The sequence below is a fragment of the Carettochelys insculpta genome, chromosome 2, assembly GCF_033958435.1.
Source record: "Carettochelys insculpta isolate YL-2023 chromosome 2, ASM3395843v1, whole genome shotgun sequence".
NCBI classification, from domain to species: domain Eukaryota; kingdom Metazoa; phylum Chordata; order Testudines; family Carettochelyidae; genus Carettochelys; species Carettochelys insculpta.
In genome coordinates, this window is record NC_134138.1 from 133,818,656 (window position 1) to 133,838,004 (window position 19,349).

A 19,349-nucleotide genomic window follows, 5' to 3' on the forward strand; every position below is an offset into this window, starting at 1 on the left:
CGCCATTTGCAATCCCGAGAAGCTCATTTTGCATAGCTCTGCCGGCAGCGGCGCTGGTGGGAGCGCCATGTAGACATAGCCAAAGTTTTATATCAGATATAATTTCAGCTGCAAATCTGATCTTTCATTTTTAGTGGATTCCCTATTCTTCTGCACACTTTAAATGCACAGTACTATTGGGTTAAAATAACGCAAACAAAACAATACAGCACAAAGCTAAAAAAGTATGAAATAAATGCTTGATGTAAAACTAGAAAATTAAAAAAATCCTTCATAAAAATCTTAGAAAAGTGTTGTAACTAAACCTGTTACCAACACACACTCTATTAACTTCAGTGTTATCCCTAGTTTAAAATGAAAACAAAATTAGAAAGGAATAAAACACCCTGTTAGGTCATTTATTCCTCCCCAGGGGACCAGTGCGGGGTAGTTCTCTAGTGCAAATGCTCCAAAGTATTATTTCCACATGTTGATCCACTCACCTAAAGGTTCTCATGAACACTCATAATGGGGGAAATAAGTAAATCTGTAGCATTCCTTTATATTTACTTGCGACAGAGTCAGAGGGAAGTATAGCTGAATAGATCATAATCACTAAGGGCTAGACCATGACTTTGTCACAAGACCCAAGTTATTAGTAGCACGTAATTATTTGGCCCTAGTTACTCCTTGTTTGGATAGTGTGCAATGAGTAATCTGTGCCAGCCCTATAGACTGTGTAGAATACTTCCCTCTTGGCACCAGCTCACCTGGCATACTAGGGAACAGGACAGGACGGACAAGTCCACGCTAAAGCTTTAAGTATTTGCATCAGAGGGAGTGGTGAGGCTCTACAGAACATATTAGACTATAACAGCAATCTGTATTAGCGAGCAATGCCTCTTTAAAACAGGGAAGGAGGAGAATCCAGGGAACTACAATCCAGTCAGTCTCATCCGAGTCCCTCAAAAAATCATGGAGCAGATCCTTAAGGAATCCTTTTTGAAACACTTGGAGGAGAGGAATATGAGGAGGAACAGTCAACATGGATTCACAATTGCCTCGTGACGACTAGCTCTGTGGATATGGGGAAAGAGGTGGATGTGATACATCTTGACTTCTGCAAAGCTTTTGATACTGTCTCCCATAGTAGTCTTGCCCTCAAGTTAAAGAAATATTGACAGGGTGATGTGAGTGGTTCCCTCTTGGCTGGTCAGCCCTGAACTGAGCTAGCTTCCCTCCTTTCACCTGGCCTCCAGGCCTGACAGTGGCAGCAGGTGCAATGGAGTGGGGCTAATTGGGCAAACAGGCTCTGTTTAACCCCTCCACTGCCAGGCCTTCCTTTCACTCCATTACAGGTGAATAGACTAAAAGGTGGATAGAAAGCTAGTTAGATGTCAGGCTCAACAGGTAGTGATCAAGGACTCAATGTCTAATCAGCAGCCAGAATCAAGAAAAGTGGCCCAGGGCTCTGTCCTGGGGCTGGTTTTCTTCAACATCTGCATTAATGATGTGGATGATGGGATGGATTCACCCTCAGGAAGTTCACACATGACCCCAAGTTGGGGGTAGGGAGAAGTAGACACACTGAAGGTTAGGGACAGGATCCAAAGTGATCCAAATAAATTGGAGGATTGGGTCAAAAGAAATTTGATGAAGTTTAACAAGGACAAATGCAGAGACCTGAATTTAGGAATTCCACACACTGCTACAGGCTGGGGCTGGATAGGCTGAGAGACAGTTATTCAGAAAAGAATCTGGGGATTCCAGTGGACAATAAACAGGATATGAGTTAACAGAATGCCTCTGTTGCCAAGAATGCTAATGGCATGTTGGGCTGTATTAGTGGGAGCACTGCCAGCAGATCAAGGGATGTGCTCAGTCCTCTTAATTGAACATTGCTGAGGCCACGTCAGAAGCACTGGATCCAGTTTTGGGCCCTTGCTACAGAAAAAATGTGGACAATTTGGAGAGAGCCCAGCGGAGGGCAAGGAAAATTATTAGAGCGCTGGGTCATAAAACTTTTGAGGAGAAGCTGAGTGAACTGGGTTTATTTGGTCTGCAGAGAAGAAGAGTAAAGGGAGCTGTCAGAACAGCCTTCAATTATCTGAAGGGAGATCCAAAGAGTATGGTATCAGGCTATTCTCTGGGATGGCAGATGACAGAAGAAGCAACAATGGTCTTAAGTTACAGTGAGGAAGTCTAGATTGGATATTAAGAAATACTCTTTTAATGGGAGAAGGTGAGGCACTGGGTTACTTAGGGTGGTGTAAAAACTTTAGAGGTTTGTAAGGCTTGACTTGACAAAGCCTTGGCTGGTATGATTTATTTGAAGTTGGTCCTGCTCCAGGCAGGGAGTTGGACTAGATGACCTCCTGATGTCTCTTCCAGTCCTATTAGTCTATGATTCTGTCCTTTTGCTCCATTGCATGGGCACATAGGATGAGTTAGGCTTTTGCTCTAAACTGGAGGTGTAAAATTCAATGTAACAAGAGGAGAGTGAAGGAAAGTCTCTGCACAGATGTGTTGACTAAGGTCAAAACCAAAGTGAGAAATAAGAAACAATAAAAAGTGGAAGCCTCCAGACAATACTTCCTGTTGAGGCTATATTCTAGGATAATCTGCCATGAGTAGCTACAAAGTTTCACACACACTGTGATGAAAGAATCTGTGAGCCAAAGGCCCTTCTGGAGCTCCTGCCTGCATAATCTGAGCTCTTTAACTTCGGAAAAAAGAGTGCTTTATGCAGGTGCCCTAGGATCTATCAATGGAGCTGATGAAAACAAAGGTAAACCTTAATTTCAGTTCATCATGCTTCAGCTCAGAAGGCATATGTGACCCCAACACTGCTCTGCTAGAACATAAACATGGGGAGAGAATACACAGATAAGAAGAATGCATACAGTGACTCTCAAACGCTGTGAAACAATGAGATCTCATATGTGAAGAGTGTTGCATTGAAAATGTTGAGTTTTCATTACTCCAGGTACCTGTAGTATCTTCCTATCCTCAGAATAGGAGATGTCATAACACATGAAATTAACATGGAATGGCAAATATAACATTTGTAATGGTGCCCACTATATCTGCATAAAACTGATTCCATTTCATAGTACAGCATCAGTCATCACAAATCCTTGCCAAGCCTTTCAATTTCTTCAAGGAGGAAATCAACATCTGATTTCTTAGTAGCTGGGTTGGAAAAGACCATCCTGAAAAAATTCACTTTGTCCCCATGTGGCTGATAGTTAAGCATTGTCGTTCCTTCTTCTATCATCCGTGCTTTTATTTTTGGAGCAATCTGTATACCAAAAAAAAAAAAAAAAAAAAAAAAAATCAGCCATCGTAATTATTTTCCTTCTACATTTGGAAACTTTAACCATCCCCATGCCAGAAAGCCTTTGCACATGCAATGATTGAAATTTCACAGGACTTGCCATTGATATCAGTGACATTTCTGCTTGAGTAAAAAGACTATTTGTCCTTCTGTTTTTAATTTTATGATAAGATATGATATTAATGTTTCATTAAGTAAGACAAATTCTGAAGTCCTCACACTGCTTTTACTCACTCTGAACACAAGGAAAATTCTCATTCATTTCAATGACATTGGTCTTGTAAAGTTTTATTCATGCTTGTTCATTTGTTGTTTTGTGCTTTTAAAATTTTACATGCTTCTCTTCTGGGGCTTGTAAATATTGGTTGGTAACATGTCCAATGTAATAGATGAACAAAAATGTTAATTTGCACAAAAATATGTAGACTTTAAACTTGCTTAAGTTAAGGATGTTATCAGAGATTCTCAAAACCCATATGATGTGAATCCAAAATCAGAGGTTAGATTACTCTGTGCTTTTATTAAGAGGTTTTCTGTTGGTAGATTGTAGATTTACAGAATTGAAAAACAAACATACAAAACCCTGCCATAAGGATTAAAAATGGTTGTCACCGGAACAGCATCTCTGAACAGCCCCAATGAATGAGATTTTAAAACTGAAATTTGAAACAGAAATAACCCTTATTGAGGAAGAGTGCATAGCCTCATTTTGGATGACTGCTCAATTTGACCAAGATGTGAGCATTTTAAAAATCATGAAATGATTGTGCACAGTAGATTTTTTTTTCCTTTTAAGTGTTCCACTACATCAAGTTGCCTTGTGTATCTAGGTTCAGTAAAGTTAGCTTTGGTATCAATGAACACCATAAAATAGGTCAATTGCACCGGACAACGACCACCTCAAATACTGCAAATTCTGTAATGTGGGCAAGGTCAGAGGAATAGATTGCCTAGACTACACTATACAAAATGAATAAGTTATTCAATTAATGTAGCCCCTTTCTCTGTTTACAAAGGGACTTCAGTGAAATTTTCAAGAGTGATAAGTCATTTTAGTACTTTCAAATCCACCCTCTGAGAAGTCAACCCCATTACTTTGTCTAATGTTGGGCACCAAAATATTTAGGTCTGCTAGATTATTAGTCTTTTTGTTGTAAAGCAGCCTTTTATTTTAGTATATTGGAAATTATTTGATGAATGATTTCTGCAGCCATGCTTCAAACTGTGGAGTCTAACTGTTGATTTAGGTTCCATAATTTAATATTTGTGCTCTGTGACTTAGGTTTCATGTCATTGTCCTGAATCAGTGATTTCAAAACCTGAAAAGAACGTTGAAGGGGTCTGTGCTGATTCCTGTGAATGGAAAGTCACTCCTACAAATGTTTTTGAGAAAACAGAAATTATCAAAAATACGTTATTGGAATGAAGGTACATAATTTTTTCAGAGCTTGCTGTGCTCTGTTTCTGACACTAAGGACAAGGAAATGTCCATGACATTACATTTTTTCTTCTTTATCATTTGAGTCCTGATTAAACAACTAGATTGCATGAAAATATGGAATGTACAAAGGCTGAGAATCACCACTGGAGTCCTTATTAGTCACACTAGTCTCTGAATGTCAATACAAGAAATATTACCTGATGAAGTAATTTCTGTCGTTCTGGCCCATTTGCTACTCCTCTAAGACTTGGTGAAATGAACCAGAAACACACATTGGTGAGTTCAGGCTTTAAAAAAAAACCAAAACATTCATTTCTCAGTAAATGGTAATCATGATTCTCCTATTAGGTCTGAAGTCAACAACAGTTTATCACAAATACTATCTAAGTGATATAATGACAAATGAGGATAAGTTCAGCAGTCTGTGATATAATTTAGGGCTTATTGATAAGCACATGAATAGTCCCATGACTAAGGGTGGTACCGCCCCTCCCAAGATTGTTTGTGAGTGCCAGGATTTCAGTGCGGACTGGAGTTCTCTCATGAAATTTTAAATGCGCTGAGAGCCATTTCTCCCTCAAAGAAGGAGATAAGACTGGGCAAAAAGCTCAGCAGACCAGTGTGGCTCCACTCCCTTTTCCCCACTCTGCTATGCATGAGGGATCAAGATGGGGCCTCTACTCCTTTCCCTTCCCCCTGCATTGCATGGTGTGAGAAAGTGGCATGACAGGTGAAGACCTTCTGGAATTGCATCACCCATCTCAATCCTGGAAAGGGGGAGAACCCTGCTGCAGTCCTCCAAGGCTTGGGAGAGAAGGACAGATGTGAGCCGAGGGAGAGGGGAATTGGAGGGGAGATGAACTGTTGCGGTTGATGGTGGCTGAGAATATAGGAGATAATATTAACTACTGGGCAAGGAAAAGGCAAATGTAGGGGGTGAGACCTGTTGGAAAAAGGGCTAAAATAACCTTAGCCAACAAATTTCTGGGAATGAGCAAAGCTATTTGGTCACATACCCTGTGAGTGGGCTGGAGGAAGTCAAAACTCAAGAGGGAGACAAAAAAATATTTCCACTGGATTCATTCACAAATTCTACAGCCAGTTCTACTTTGCACCTTGCAGATTCAAGTCCTTAATTGCCCAGTTCATTGTTCACAACTGTCCATATTGTCACAAAGAACATAATTTAATTTCAGTTTGCAATCTTTGTTTGTAATGCCAGAGGAGCTTGATGAGTACAGAGAATTTAAAAATACTCTTTTCAATCAGCAAAATGGATACTATGGCAAGACTAATTTCTACTGTCTATTTCAATTAGATTGGGAAAGTGACAAAAAGAAAATATCAGGGGGTAGCCATGCTGGTCTCTATCCACAAAAACAACAAGAGTCTTGTGGCACCTTATAGACTAACAGATATTTTGGAGCATAAGCTTTTGTGGCAAAGACCCGCTTCATCAAATGCATGAGTGGGACGAAAAGAAAATATGTGAACCTTTCTATATGCTACATCAAATGAAAGACATGTACAGTAGAAGAGAACATTTATAGAGCATGAGAATAGGAAAGATCAAATTAAAAGCAAGTAGAAGAGAATACACAATGAAGAAGCAAACAGAGGGATATTTTGATACTTACTTCAGCATCGAATACAAGCTCAAAGTTTTCTCTTGAATTCAATTCTTTGTAAAGATACTCAGCAAGTTCAAGGGACTTGTTGACAAGAATCTCAAAGCCTCGAGTGCCCTGTAGAATATCAATGTAAAATATACAGAAAGGGAGCTACCAGAGTGACATGAGTCATGCAGGGAAAAAACCCACTAACAATAACATTATTGTACAGAATTGAGCTTGAAGGAGAGAAGCTGGGGTACTGTCCTTAGGAATTTTATTTTATTGTTTTGTGGGACAGAACTTCTCAGTGCTCATTCCACAGAACACAAAAACTCATTCAAAGAAGGTATCTTTTTAAAATAAATACATAGCTACATAGTTATTCATCTTAAACCAAACACCACATTAAATGAAGTCTCATTTGTCTGTGTGGTAAAGATTGCCCTTGATATAACTCCATTACTCAAGGAAACAGTTCAAAGATAAAGCAATAATATCTTACTGTTTTTGAAACATTTGGGTTCTGTCTAGATTACAGCGATTTGTTGACAGACATTTTTGTCAGAAGATATCTTCCGACAAAACTTCTGTCGACAGATTGCAGCCAAACTGCCTAGAGAAACTCAAGAGCGATCTGCCCTGTCAACAGCAAGTGGCCAGACTTCCTGGCCACTCTATCAGAAAAAAGGTCAACCAGAAGCACAGCAGACAAGGATGCTGGTGTCCAGAAAGCCCTGTCTGTTGACAGAAGGTCCCCCAAACATCCAGACTGGTTTTTCTGTCAACAGATCTGTCAACAGAGTTGTTATGCCTCATGGGGTGTGGGATACAGCTGTCCATTTACTGTCCATAGAACATCTTGGGAATCTGGATGCTCCCTGGGTTTTGTTGACAAAACCCTCTAGTGTAGACATAGCATTGGAGCACAGCAAATACTACCCCCTCAAAACAGAAGCTTTGTTGTATTATTTGTAAATCCCTTTGGTGGGTTTCAAAAATAAGGCACCGCAGAAACGATCCTACTACAAATCTTCAAGGGTGTAATTGTGAGAGGGACAGAAATCAAGGGGTACTTGGAGCACTAATCTCCATCCAGAAATGAGTCCTAGAAGGCCAGAAATAGGCTTTAAATAGTAATCAATGAGCCTCAAAACGATCTGGAGATCCAGATCAGTACCAAGAACTCCACAAGTCAGAGTCTGATCACAGTTTCACTGTATAAATAAGCAAGAACTCCACTGACTTCAATAGAGTTATGCCACTGTAAACCAGGGTGAGAAAATGTATCAGGCAATATATGCTCGCGGCTCTTGAGTCTGCAAAACTGAACTGGAAATGTCATAAGCACTCGCTCCCGGTGAGATTTCTAGTGTGTATGAATCAGAAATAATGCAAGAACAACCTTTTTGGTGATATTTTGGCATTTACAGACATTGCTCTTATACATTGCAGTATTTACACTCTGGTGTGATGTAACAATGAGGTACATATGCAAACAAAGATTTAAAAAAAGTTAATCCTTTTGTACCTTAAAAATAATTTAGCTCTTGTATTGTTACGCTTGTGTAACACCAACAAACCCAGGTTATTGGTAGGAGGGATTGAACCTCTAACCTTGGGGCTCAAGCCCTGTGCTCTACTGCGTTAGCTAAAGTCTAGCTGCTACTCAGCCTGGCCTCTAGAACACAGACTTCACTCTCCCTAGTAAAGAGAAGATTGAGGGGGGACATGATAGTGGTTTTCAGGTATCTAAAAGGGAGTCATAAGGAGGAGGGAGAAAACTTGTTCTTTTTGGCCTCTGAGGATAGAACAAGAGGCAATGGACTGAAACTGCAGCAAGGGAGGTTTAGGTTGGCCATTAGGAAAAAGTGCCTAACTGTCAGGGTGGTCAAACAGTGGAATAAATTGCCAAGGGAGGTTGTGGAATCTCCATCGCTGGAGATATTTAAGAACAGGTTAGATAGATGTCTATCAGGGATGGTTTAGACAGTACTTGGTCCTGCCATTGGGGCAGGGGGCTGGACTCGATGGCCTGTTGAGGTCCCTTCCAGTCCTAGTACTCTATGATTCTGTGATTCTAATATGTGGTCTCAGTGCCTCTGGGGTTGCATAAGCATTTCGTAGGTTCTCATAACAAAAATATCTATTCACCACATGCATAGATTAAATCAATATCGGTAGTTTATAAAGAAAAGGATCCAACTCCATCTGCTCTCCATAATTTGTCAGTTATTTACCACTAATAACGTGTAGATGTTGGTCCTGGTAGCGTGCTGCTGGAGCTGTTTATCTGCTCAATGCAAATAGAAGAGAGGTTTAATGCTGCTCTAAAGCCTGAAAGATTTGAACTCGGTGTGGTTTCTACAGTTTCGTGCTTGAGAGTGCTCCAACAGAACTTCCTGATACTCCTCATCTTAAGTTAACTAAATACTTAAAGTTCGATGTTCAGGCTTAGTTTTCATTCCACTTATGCATCAATAAAGCTACATTTCTGGAGCACTTTCCTACCTTAGCTTTCCACATCAGCCAAAGTTTGAAGACATCAACATGCCGGCCACACTGAATGGTCTTGTCCCCTGTGTCATAAGTTGTATCATACTGTTTGTCTGGTTGGAACAGATACCCAGCACTCATCTGATTACAGGCTTGCAGAAGACCCTAGAGCAAAATACAACCATCAGCAAGCCTGATATATTTATGAACCAGGCTCAGCTCACAATTTCCACTTTAACTACTGAATGTGGGTGAAAAATGAGCAAATGCTAGGATAATTAAACTGGAACATAAACACATGCTCATTGAGAATAATGCTACATTAAGGGCTTGTCTATAAGAACAGTTAGTGCCCAGCAACCTGGGATTGTAAATCTCTCTCTCTCTGACCTGCCACGCACAAATTATCTACGTAGACACTACTTCTGGCTACTGAAAATTCCTAGTGCACTTGGATCCAAACGTGCCACAGGGGTGATGGGAGAAGGGACACAGGGAGCAATAGCACCAGGACTGTGGCAGCAGTGGTGGCTGGATCCCAGGGACCCTATGAATTGCCACGAGAGCCCCACTTCCCATGGCTCTGAGGGCTGGAGCCAGGGGTCATGTCATAGTTTGGGCAGTGCTGAGGGCTGGCTGCCTGAGGCCTCACCCCTTTTGGAGGTGCAGAGCCAGACGCCCTCCGACACCTTGTCCCAGGGCCCCCAGAGACTGTCAGCCCTGATGTTAGTCTGTGTCTTCAAAAACAACAAGAAGTCCTGTGGCACCTCATAGACTAACATATTTTGGAGCATAAGGTTTTGTGGGCAAAGACTCGCTTCATCAGATGCATGAGTGCGGGCGGGGGAGGGGGGTTTCAGAGGAGGATTTAAAGAGGAGGTCTCAGTCAAGGGGAGGGCCAGAGCTGACAAGGTCTATTCAGTCAGGGTGGATAAGGCCCATTATTGGCAGTTAATGTGGAGCTGTGAACATCAAGAGAGGAGAAATCAAGTCAGTTCAGTGAGGGGGGATGTGGCCCATCGTTGGTTGGTAATGTGAAGGTGTGACCGTCAAGAGCGGAGAAACTGGTTTTGTAAGGGGACAACAACTCTCAGTCTCTGCTCAGTCCTTGGTTGATGGAGTCAAATTTGCAAATGAATTGCAGCTCTGAACTCTCTCTTAGAGAGTTATACTGACACCCCACCTTGCGGTGCACGAACTGTTGTACAGAGAAATCCTTTGTCCTTCTCTGAAAATCTTATTAAATTGGCCTCTGTACCCAGCATATGACACTGAGCCCCCACAGGAAAGAAATGCAGAACTAAGTCTTGAATCAGTAAAATGTCACTGAATTACTTCCTTCATTATGCAAGAGTCGCAATATTTGTACGTTTATGGACACTGACTGAGCTACCAATGTTTATAACCACTGTTCATAGCTGATGCAGTAAACAAGAATACTGACAGCACTACATACATCTGAAGGGGAGAGAGAGTTTATGTCTTGGTAATAGATACACACATGATAATGATTTATCTATAAGTTATCAAGACCATTGTCGGCCTCTCTCTCTTCCATATAGCCTTTTACTTTTTTAATGCACTTGACAATTTCTTCAGCCTTGGTGGTAAAGATTTCTGCAAAAAGCAGTACAAAATTTGATGTATGTGTCTGTGATGAAGCAAAGTACTTTTCGTTTTCAATCCAGATTTGCAGGCAGACAAATCATAGTGCTGCTGAAAACTGTTTATGCTCCGAAAAGAGACTCTACTATAGACATCAGAGATAAAAGACAAAATGTAACAAAAAAAAAATAGAATACATAACTTTATGTCTTAGAATAAAGATAACTTACCTAATAGCAACCAAACAAGATCTTAGGAAACTGTGTAAATTGTACAGTGGTCTATAGTAAACATTGACTTTTCAATGGTATTTGATTTTCCTGATGAAATCATGGGGTTTCCTAACTTGTCACTGAATGGAAAATAAAGCAAATGGAATGGAAAATTTATAGCTGATAAATGCTGACTTTTTTGTGATAGTTTCCAAGGGCTGTGTCTACACGTGTCTACACGTGTCTACACGTGCTCCCGACGGGGCTCCTTTTCGAAAGGACACCACCTTCTTCGAAGTCCCCTTATTCCCATGAGCTCATGGGAATAAGGGGACTTCGAAGTAGGCGGGGCCCTTTCGAAAAGGAGCCCCGTCGGGACGCGCCGCAGGGCGGCAAGGCTCGTCAATTTCGAAGCGCCGCTGCCGCCCGCATGCTAATGAAGCGCTGAATATGCATTTCAGCGCTTCATTAGTAAACTTCGAAATGGCCATTTGCATGGCCATTTCGAAGTTTGGGGCACGTGTAGACGTAGAAGGTGTGCCTTTGTTTTTACATACCATGGGAAAACCTTATTGACACAATGTTAAGATTATAAAAAAGTAAAACTCAAAACTAAGAAAATTCAAGGATTAAGGTCCCCACTATAATGTCAGCTCAGCCACATCACATATTATTGTATGACACGTTAGAGTATACATTTATGACAAATGGTAAATCTAACCTTCTGTTAATTTGCAAAGATGCATTCCATTTGTCAATCATTAGAGTGACAGATAACCTTGGATATGAAAAGATGGTTTATCTCCATAAAAGATATTTTCATGGCAAACAGGAAAGAACAAATTGTTTGCTCTGCTGATTCAAATATCCAGAGAGAAGATATTCAGAGGAACAACTTATCAAGGGATGTGGTAGGTTTGCCATTGCTTGAGGTCTTTACATTTAATACTTCTTTTCTAAAAAAGCTATGCTGTAGCTGGTTCAAGGCTCACCAAAGTGGAATGCTATGTGTTATGCATCACTTAAAAGGAGATGGTTGGAATGGCCCCTTCTCCCTTTAAAATCAATGATTATGTATTATGAACCCAGAGTTGAATATCAGCATGACTTACCCTCCCCCAAGGGCTCAGTAGTGTGTTGGACCCTAGCAAATTCTTCTCCAAAGCTGGCCCAGACACATCTTTTACATATGGAAGATTAGTGAGGAAACATGCTTAAGGTAATGAGCATCTTTTTTAATAAAAATAAATAAATTAATTAAATAAATAACAAAAACCTTGCTAGTCCCAGCTGTCTTTGGGCCAAGATGACCACTAACCATCTCATTATGTGTTGAGTTATGGCCACCTTCTTCCAGCATCCTGCTTCTTAAAAGAGTATGTAATTGGACAACCTACTGCCACATGATCTTGAAGAGGTTTTACGGTAGTCTGTTTCCTTACCAAGCTTCAACAGTGCTTAACGTAATATTAAGAAGGATGAAGATCTTCTGCTGGTGATTCCGTGCTTCCGCAGCCAGTTGACCTCCATTTACCTAACTAGTAGCTGACATCTATACCCTATAACAATGGGCAAGTCAGAGTTTTTGGATCATTAGAAAATTCAAAGGTAAAAGGGTACCACAACAACTGTTGATGATTTTGTGCTCTGAGGTTTCTGCTGGTGGCTTTTGTCAACTTCCTCATTTATTTTAGTAGGCCTACATACTAGCACCTTAAACCATCATCAGAAGACTGTTTTGGTGTATAAAACACATCATTTACCATACCTTTTCACAAACCAGGAAGGCAGAGCATTGAAGTGGAACACCCATCAATTTGTGTGGATTCCAGGTAACAGAATTGGCCCTAGTGGAAAACCAAACTATAATGTAAAGAACATCGGGCGTTAAGCCTCCCAAAAGGATCTTATACATACATACATGCTACTTTTTAGACATATTATGCATCTCTATCTTTCCTGCTCTAAAGAGCTTACATTCTTACAGAACGAGGACTTGAGATAATGTTTCAGGTTAGAGAAACTGGGAGAATTATTAATGAAAATCAAAAGATCTGTTTATAGGAAGGAAAGAAAAGGTAGATGGTGAATGGGGAAGACAAGACTGTTCCTTTTGAAGGGAGCTACATGTTAAAGGTATGAAGCTGAGAATGAGAAAAGGAGGCAGGAAAAAGGAAATGGGGAGAATGTATGAAGTAAAGGTAGGGACAAGGGTAGAAAGGGAAGGTTGGGCAAGGCTATTTAGGGTTTGGTAGATAAGGCAGTGTGTTATGTGAAAACAGAGGGATTCAAGATGGGGGATGGCAACATGAGCTGTGTCTATATGTGCATGAAATTTCGAAATATGTGGCCCTCTTTTGAAAGAACGGGGAGCGTTGACACGTGTAACATGTTCTTCTGAAAGAAAATTGAAGGAACGGGGCACAGACTTCGAAATCTGTACCCTGATCCCATAGCAGGAAGACCCAAAAGAGGGGTCTGCCATGGCACCGGTCAGCTGGAGTGCGGGGCCACTCCAGCCTGCAGCAGCAGGGCTCTATAATCCCTGCGTCTGGCTGCCCTTAAAGCAGCATGGATGCAGGAACCCCATGGCAGGAAGCTGAGAGCGTTCTAGGAACAGCCCCAGCACGAGCTCCAATTGCACACCCTCTGCACAGTCCTGGAGCAGCAGCGGTGAGCTATGGCCAGCAGCCAGCCCCCACAGGAGCACCAGAACCACGCCCCCCCCATGCCCCCAGAGCTGGCGCAGGGCTCCCAGGGTCCTGGGACTGAGAAGGCAAAAAGGCTCCCTCCTGGACGGAGTGGGAGCTGAGGGACTGCTTCAGCTTATGGAAAGAGGAGGAGGTCATCCATGAAATGTGGGTGAAGCAGCAAAATGCTGCTGCATTCACCCGCCTTGTGTGGGGCATCCTCATGAGGGGCTACCCTGCGTGTACTGTGAAACAAGTACACAGAAGGACTGTGGCAGGGCTATGCCCAGACCTGGGACCAGGCCGGCTGCTCTGGGGCAGCTCCAGCCACCTGCCCCTATTTCCTGAGCGATGGGGCATCCTGGGGCCCCGGGACAGCTCCCCACTCCTGGTGGTCTTTGATACATCTGTGGACGAGCCACAGCCAGAGGGGGGAGGAGCAGCCCAGACTATGGACCCAGGAAGCTGAGGGCACCACTGAGTGGTCGAGTAAGGAGGGGGACCTGACAATTTGCATCCCCTCCTGCTCGTCCATCCAGGCAACTGGGAGCTGGGCATCCCCGGATGTCACTGAAGGACCCTCGGTTACATACACAGCAGGGTGCACGCACTGGTCTGTGAGGTGGCGGTGACGCACCATCCAGCTGGCAGCACACAGGACCAGTGGTCCCAGTTCACACACTTCCTAGCCCAGGCATGGTACATGGCACCCCGTGATGGCCCACCAGCGATGGCCAGCACCCGCCCCTGGCAGACAGTGCCATAAGCCACACATGGGGCAGTGGGCAGTCGCAGCTGGACATCACCTGGAGACCACTCACCCAGGGCCAGGAACCCCCACCTGCCCAGGACGACCCCCCACCCACTGCACTATCAGATCGGATGCCAGCCTTGGGAAGGGGGTGGGTGCCCCGGAGGGGGGATGCCAGCCCCAGGGAGGGGGCAGGTACCCTGAGGGGGGATGCCAGCCCTGGGAGGGGTCTGAGGAGGGAGGCTGAGGGGTGGATGCTGCCTCATGGTCAGGCCCTCCCAGGTCATAATACAGTATCAACATGCTGTCCCTCTCTCCATACAGCTGCACCATCCGAGGTCTGGGAGAGCCCCTTGCCGTCTCTAGTCCTGAGGAGATCCACAGTGGATGTGGAGGGTCCCTAGGCCCCACCCCACGTGGCACACCATCAAAACCATGACTGGAGAGCCCCTTGGTGGGTGAAGAAGGATCCAACCAGCCGCTGCCAGGCCAAGGTGGCCAAGCAGCACCTCTAGCTCGCTGAGGCCAACCTGGATTTGCAGAGGTCAGTGTGCAATAGGCTGCTGAAAACCCAGGAGCATGCAGCTAATGTGGCCCACCTCCTTGCCCCCCCCCCCGCCCTTCCAAGTATGCTGCTGCTCCCCCGCTGAGCCCCTTCCATGGCCTTACCTGCTGGTTCTCCCCACTCCTTCCCTGCCCTTCTGAGGACCCTGTACCTGGGGGTACAGGCAATCCCGGGGCCAATGGGGTTCACAGCCTACCACCCCAGCCCTGGATTGAGCCCTCCTGCCCCCTCCAGGTTAAGAGCCCTCCTCACCCACCGATACACTGTTGTTGCCCCCCGCCCCAGCTATAAAGTTTCAAGTTAGTTTCCGTAGTGTTCATGAATGTTTATTTGGCTTTCGCCTCCATGTGTCATGCTCTGTGGGGAGGGATGGTGAGTGGAGGATGTGTGGGTGTGGTGGTGTTGGTGGTGGTGGTGGGGATAGTGCGGGGGGATGTGTATGGGGAATGAGTGTGGGTGTGGGTCAAAGGTGGCCATCCGCAAAGGCCTCCTGAGAGCCTCCCTAATTTGGAGGTTGTCCTAGTGGGCCTGGTGTATGGGAATGATGCCTGGGTGCTCATAGCTGGTGCTGACCCCGCCGGCCCCCCCAGACATAAGCATCTCCCTTACCTTCCACAATGTTGTGGAGGACGCAGCAGGCACCCACCACCTGGGGCACGTGAAGGACCCCAACCTCCGACCTCATGTGGAGGCACCTCTACCACCCTTTAAGGCACCCAAAGGCCTGCTCTGCAACATTGCAGGCATGGTTGAGGCACAGGGTTAGGGTGGGGTCAAGGTGGCCTGTGTAAGGCCACATGAGCCACAGCTGTAAAGGGTAGGCCGCGTCTGCCACCATGCAGAACATCGTGGTGACATCCCCCGCGCCATATCAGGATCTCCTGCTGTGGGATGAATGTGCCAGCCCCCATGTGCCGGCAGAGCCCCGAGTTCCGGAATACAGGGGCACTGTGAGTGTGGACAGCCCAGCTCACATAGATGTCCATGAACAGGCCCCTTGCATCCACCAGGGCCTGGTGGACCACTGAATGGTATCTCTTTCAGTTCACATAGTGGGTGGCATTGTGTGCTGGGGCGCAGATGGGGAGGTGCATGCCATTCAAGGCACCAAAGCAGTTTGAGAATCCCAGTTCTGTGAAGCCCACAACAACAGCATCTGGCTCACCCAGACAGATGACCCTGTGCAGCAGCATCACGTTGCTGGCTCGGACAACCTATGTAGGAGGGAATGGGACATGTACTTCCGAGAAGGCGTGGTGGGCCATCCACAACTCCTGCCCCCTGCCTCCCAGCACTCTGTCTGCCCCCTGCAGCTGAGGGTTCCCCTTGTTCTGCCCCCCCACCCTTTGGTGGGGGGGTCATATGACCCAGGCCTGACTTACCTCCATGAGTACAGCCCCAACAGTGGCCTTGCCCACCCTGAACTGTTGTCCTATGGAGCAGTAGGTGGTGAGGGTGGCCAGGTTACAGATGGCAATTGCAACCATCCAGGGTAAGAGCAAGCTGCATACAGATTTCTGGTGCCAGAGTGTGGGTGTGAGCCAGTGGCAGATCTCCTTGAAAGTCTGCCTGGACTTGTGGAAATTCTTGAGCCATCATTCATAATCCCACTCACCCAGCACTAGGTGCTCTCACCAGTCGGTGCTGCTGGGGTGGCCAGAGGCACTGGGGCGCCCAGGAGCGGGACCAGCAGTGTCCTGGGTTGGGGGGCCTCACAGCTGCAAGGGGGCTGCTCAGCCACCCAAGTAGTTCAGGGATGGCTGCGGCAATGGTGCAGAGCATGGCCAGAAAGTCTCCAGGATGTGGGTACCCTCAGGCAGGAGCTGCTGCTGAGACTCCATCCTGGAGCATGAGTGGATTCTGCCAGGCTGAGGACTGCTGGGCAACACTCAGTTCATGCAGGGTGGAGGGAAGGTCCCTTTAAGGGAGTGGCTGGCTGTGGCCCCGGAACCATATCTGTGGCATTTCCTGCCCCTCTTCTTTCGAAAGAGTGCCTGGAGCCATGTGGACGTTCCCTTTCAAAAGAACACAGTGGACCTTCAAAAGGGCAGATCGACCTGTTGATTTGTTTTTAATGTGAGGTTGCTGCCCTTTGAAAGCTGTGCTTTCAACTTCCCTCTTTCAATTTTTGCCCTTTGGAAGGCATGCTTACATGTAGACCCAGCTATGGTGAGAACAACAGAAGGGTGAGTAAAATGACTTAATCTGAATAAAAAACACACAGTGCATTATGCTCACCTTTGAATGCCATTGAGTTTAAAGGAATGTTTCCTAGACATCAGCAGCCCACCTCCCCAGGATGCCTGTAATAATGAGAGACTTTGACTTTATAAAATAAAAAGAAGAGAAAAAAGTTCAATGCTTTATAAGATAGTTACTAAAATATATCTCTTCTAAAAGATATAAACTGTTAAATGAACAGATCAGATATTAATGTTAACAAGAAATCCAATTTAAAAGAAATATAGCAAAGACCAGCCATACTACACACACAATGAGCGAACAAACTGGATATAGTCACGAAGATTTCCAGCTTGTTTGTTGGCATATAATAAAGTATTGTAAAGTGCCATGCTTTTGCTGTCGTTTTATGCAGCTTTCTGAAAATAACAATTATGAATAAAAATGGGCCATAATCACTGTGTCTTACTTAAATAGCCCCTGGGCTTTAACGTGATTTCTGGCATCAGTAAGATCATAACAGCATTTAATAAGGATGAAGAGTGAATTTCTGTCCACAATGAAGTCAGTTGGAACTGCTGGAAGGCAGTCATGTCCTAAGCACTACCTGTGGGCCACAGCTAAAAGCCTGTGATCACTCACATTTAATTAATGGCATACTGTTTTATATTCCATGACCAGCTTTCCTTTTTAAAATAGCAAACAGAAGCCATCAATTATCTTGATCCAAAAAGCCTATTCCAAGAATTGATATGAAAGTCCTCTTTGGGTTTACCAGGAATTGGACTGTATGGTTAGTGTTAAGTACACTGAAATGACTGCATTTAAATTTAATGTGATTATAATAGCACAGCATTATACCTATTGAAAAAGAAACACTTCAAATTCAACTTATTTTAAGCCAAAATTTCCAAAAAAAGATTGTCTAAAATTAGGCCTAAATCAACATTTAGGCATCTAAATAGAATTCATTTGGTTTTAGGAAGGGCTAAGAACTCACAGCTCTGATCAATTTAAAAATCTGAAAATCAGGCCACCAGTTTAGGGAAATAAATATGTAGACAGGTGTCAACCTAAATTTAGGCATACATTGCTGGGAATTTGGCTACAATTCAGTTTTTACTTACTTAGGAGTGAAAAAAAATTGGTTTACTTACTTATTCATCCAATTATATCAGAAAGAAGAATTTGCCCTAAATAATTGCACTGATCTTATCTTGCCAGGAGCTGTATTTATGTACGTGACTCTGTACTACTAAGGTGGAATTATATGCAGAAGAAATAACTATTCATAAAAAGAAAATAATTCAATAAAATCATCGTATGCCCTAGAGGTGTATTAAGGTATTTTGCATTGCTTTGGTCTGACACAAAGAGATTACGTTTTGAGGCAGTACTGTTGTATTATTCCAAGACTTGAATGAACATTACGAAATGCTATTTACTTAATTTCCTTTCTAAACAGGCACACCCTTCAGTGCAAGATTGTATCTTGTTCAAGTAGGTCTATTCAGCAGAATCCATTTATACAGCTCATTTGTATCAGAACCCTTCAAAGGAGAGATTCTTTTCCCCAGTTAAGGAACAAAATCCAGATTTTAACCCCATAAAAGAATAATTGTGAGCAGTATTTCTGAAAAGCATTACATCCACATGCATCCAGAGTCCATACTTCTCACAGATGTCAGCAATGTTGTCAAGAGGATCAAAAGCTCCATATACTGTTGTACCAGCTGTGGCACAGACATAGAGTGGGATATGCTCCTGAAAATAATACAGGATAATTCAGGTCATATTAGATGAAGAATATGTCTGTTTTTCTTCTCTTACCAGTCATCAGTAGATCTACTTCTATAATTAACATTGTGGTACATTTCTATCGTCACTAATTTTCTTCACATTAATAACTTTCCCAGAATTTCCACTTGAGACTGAAATTTTCCGTGTTTAGTTTCTTCCTGAAGGTGGTGAATGTTATGGAAAACTTGGTCAGTGCCATGATAATGAGACCAGAAAAGATGTGCCATTAGGAAGAGGTGGGAGCCACTTGGGGAAAAAAAGGAGAAATACCATCTCATGTTCACTGACTCACAAACCTAGTGAAGAACAGTGGGGCCAACAGCTCCCGCGGGCGCCAGGATAAGATGTGTGCATGGGGATTGGCTCCACTTCCTGGGAGAGGCTGAGCCTCATGTGGAAGGGGTGATGCTGAGCACCGTCAGCCCTTAACAGCATTCACACTGGCATAACCCACTCCCAGCCCTGAAAGGCAAGCAGTAGCAGTGGCTGGGAGCCCTGGGCCGCAGAGCAACCTCCTCTTTGACCAGTGTTTAAAAAGGAGCAGGATGACACAGCCCATGGGCAACCATAAAAAGTGACCTTAATAGTCATCTAAATGCTGAGAGCAGGGGCAGCAGCAAAATATAATGGAGTCATAAGAGCAATAAGAGGAAAATCAGTGGGGGAATTTGCTCAAGATCTT

General features: G+C 44.0%; 1 protein-coding gene across 1 annotated transcript in view; it reads right to left on the reverse strand.

Moving 5' to 3' along the window:
• Positions 1 to 3,106: 3,106 nt before the first annotated feature.
• Positions 3,107 to 19,349, reverse strand: part of LOC142008287 (glutamate decarboxylase 1-like) — a 39,287-nt gene continuing 23,044 nt past the window's right edge. The window contains exons 9-15 of the mRNA XM_074985469.1: positions 18,515 to 18,631; positions 16,925 to 16,989; positions 12,449 to 12,527; positions 8,879 to 9,028; positions 6,395 to 6,502; positions 4,955 to 5,044; positions 3,107 to 3,280 (exon numbers count right to left, since the gene is read on the reverse strand). Coding sequence (XP_074841570.1) covers positions 3,107 to 3,280; positions 4,955 to 5,044; positions 6,395 to 6,502; positions 8,879 to 9,028; positions 12,449 to 12,527; positions 16,925 to 16,989; positions 18,515 to 18,631 — 783 coding nt within the window. The remainder of the gene's footprint in view (positions 3,281 to 4,954; positions 5,045 to 6,394; positions 6,503 to 8,878; positions 9,029 to 12,448; positions 12,528 to 16,924; positions 16,990 to 18,514; positions 18,632 to 19,349) is intronic.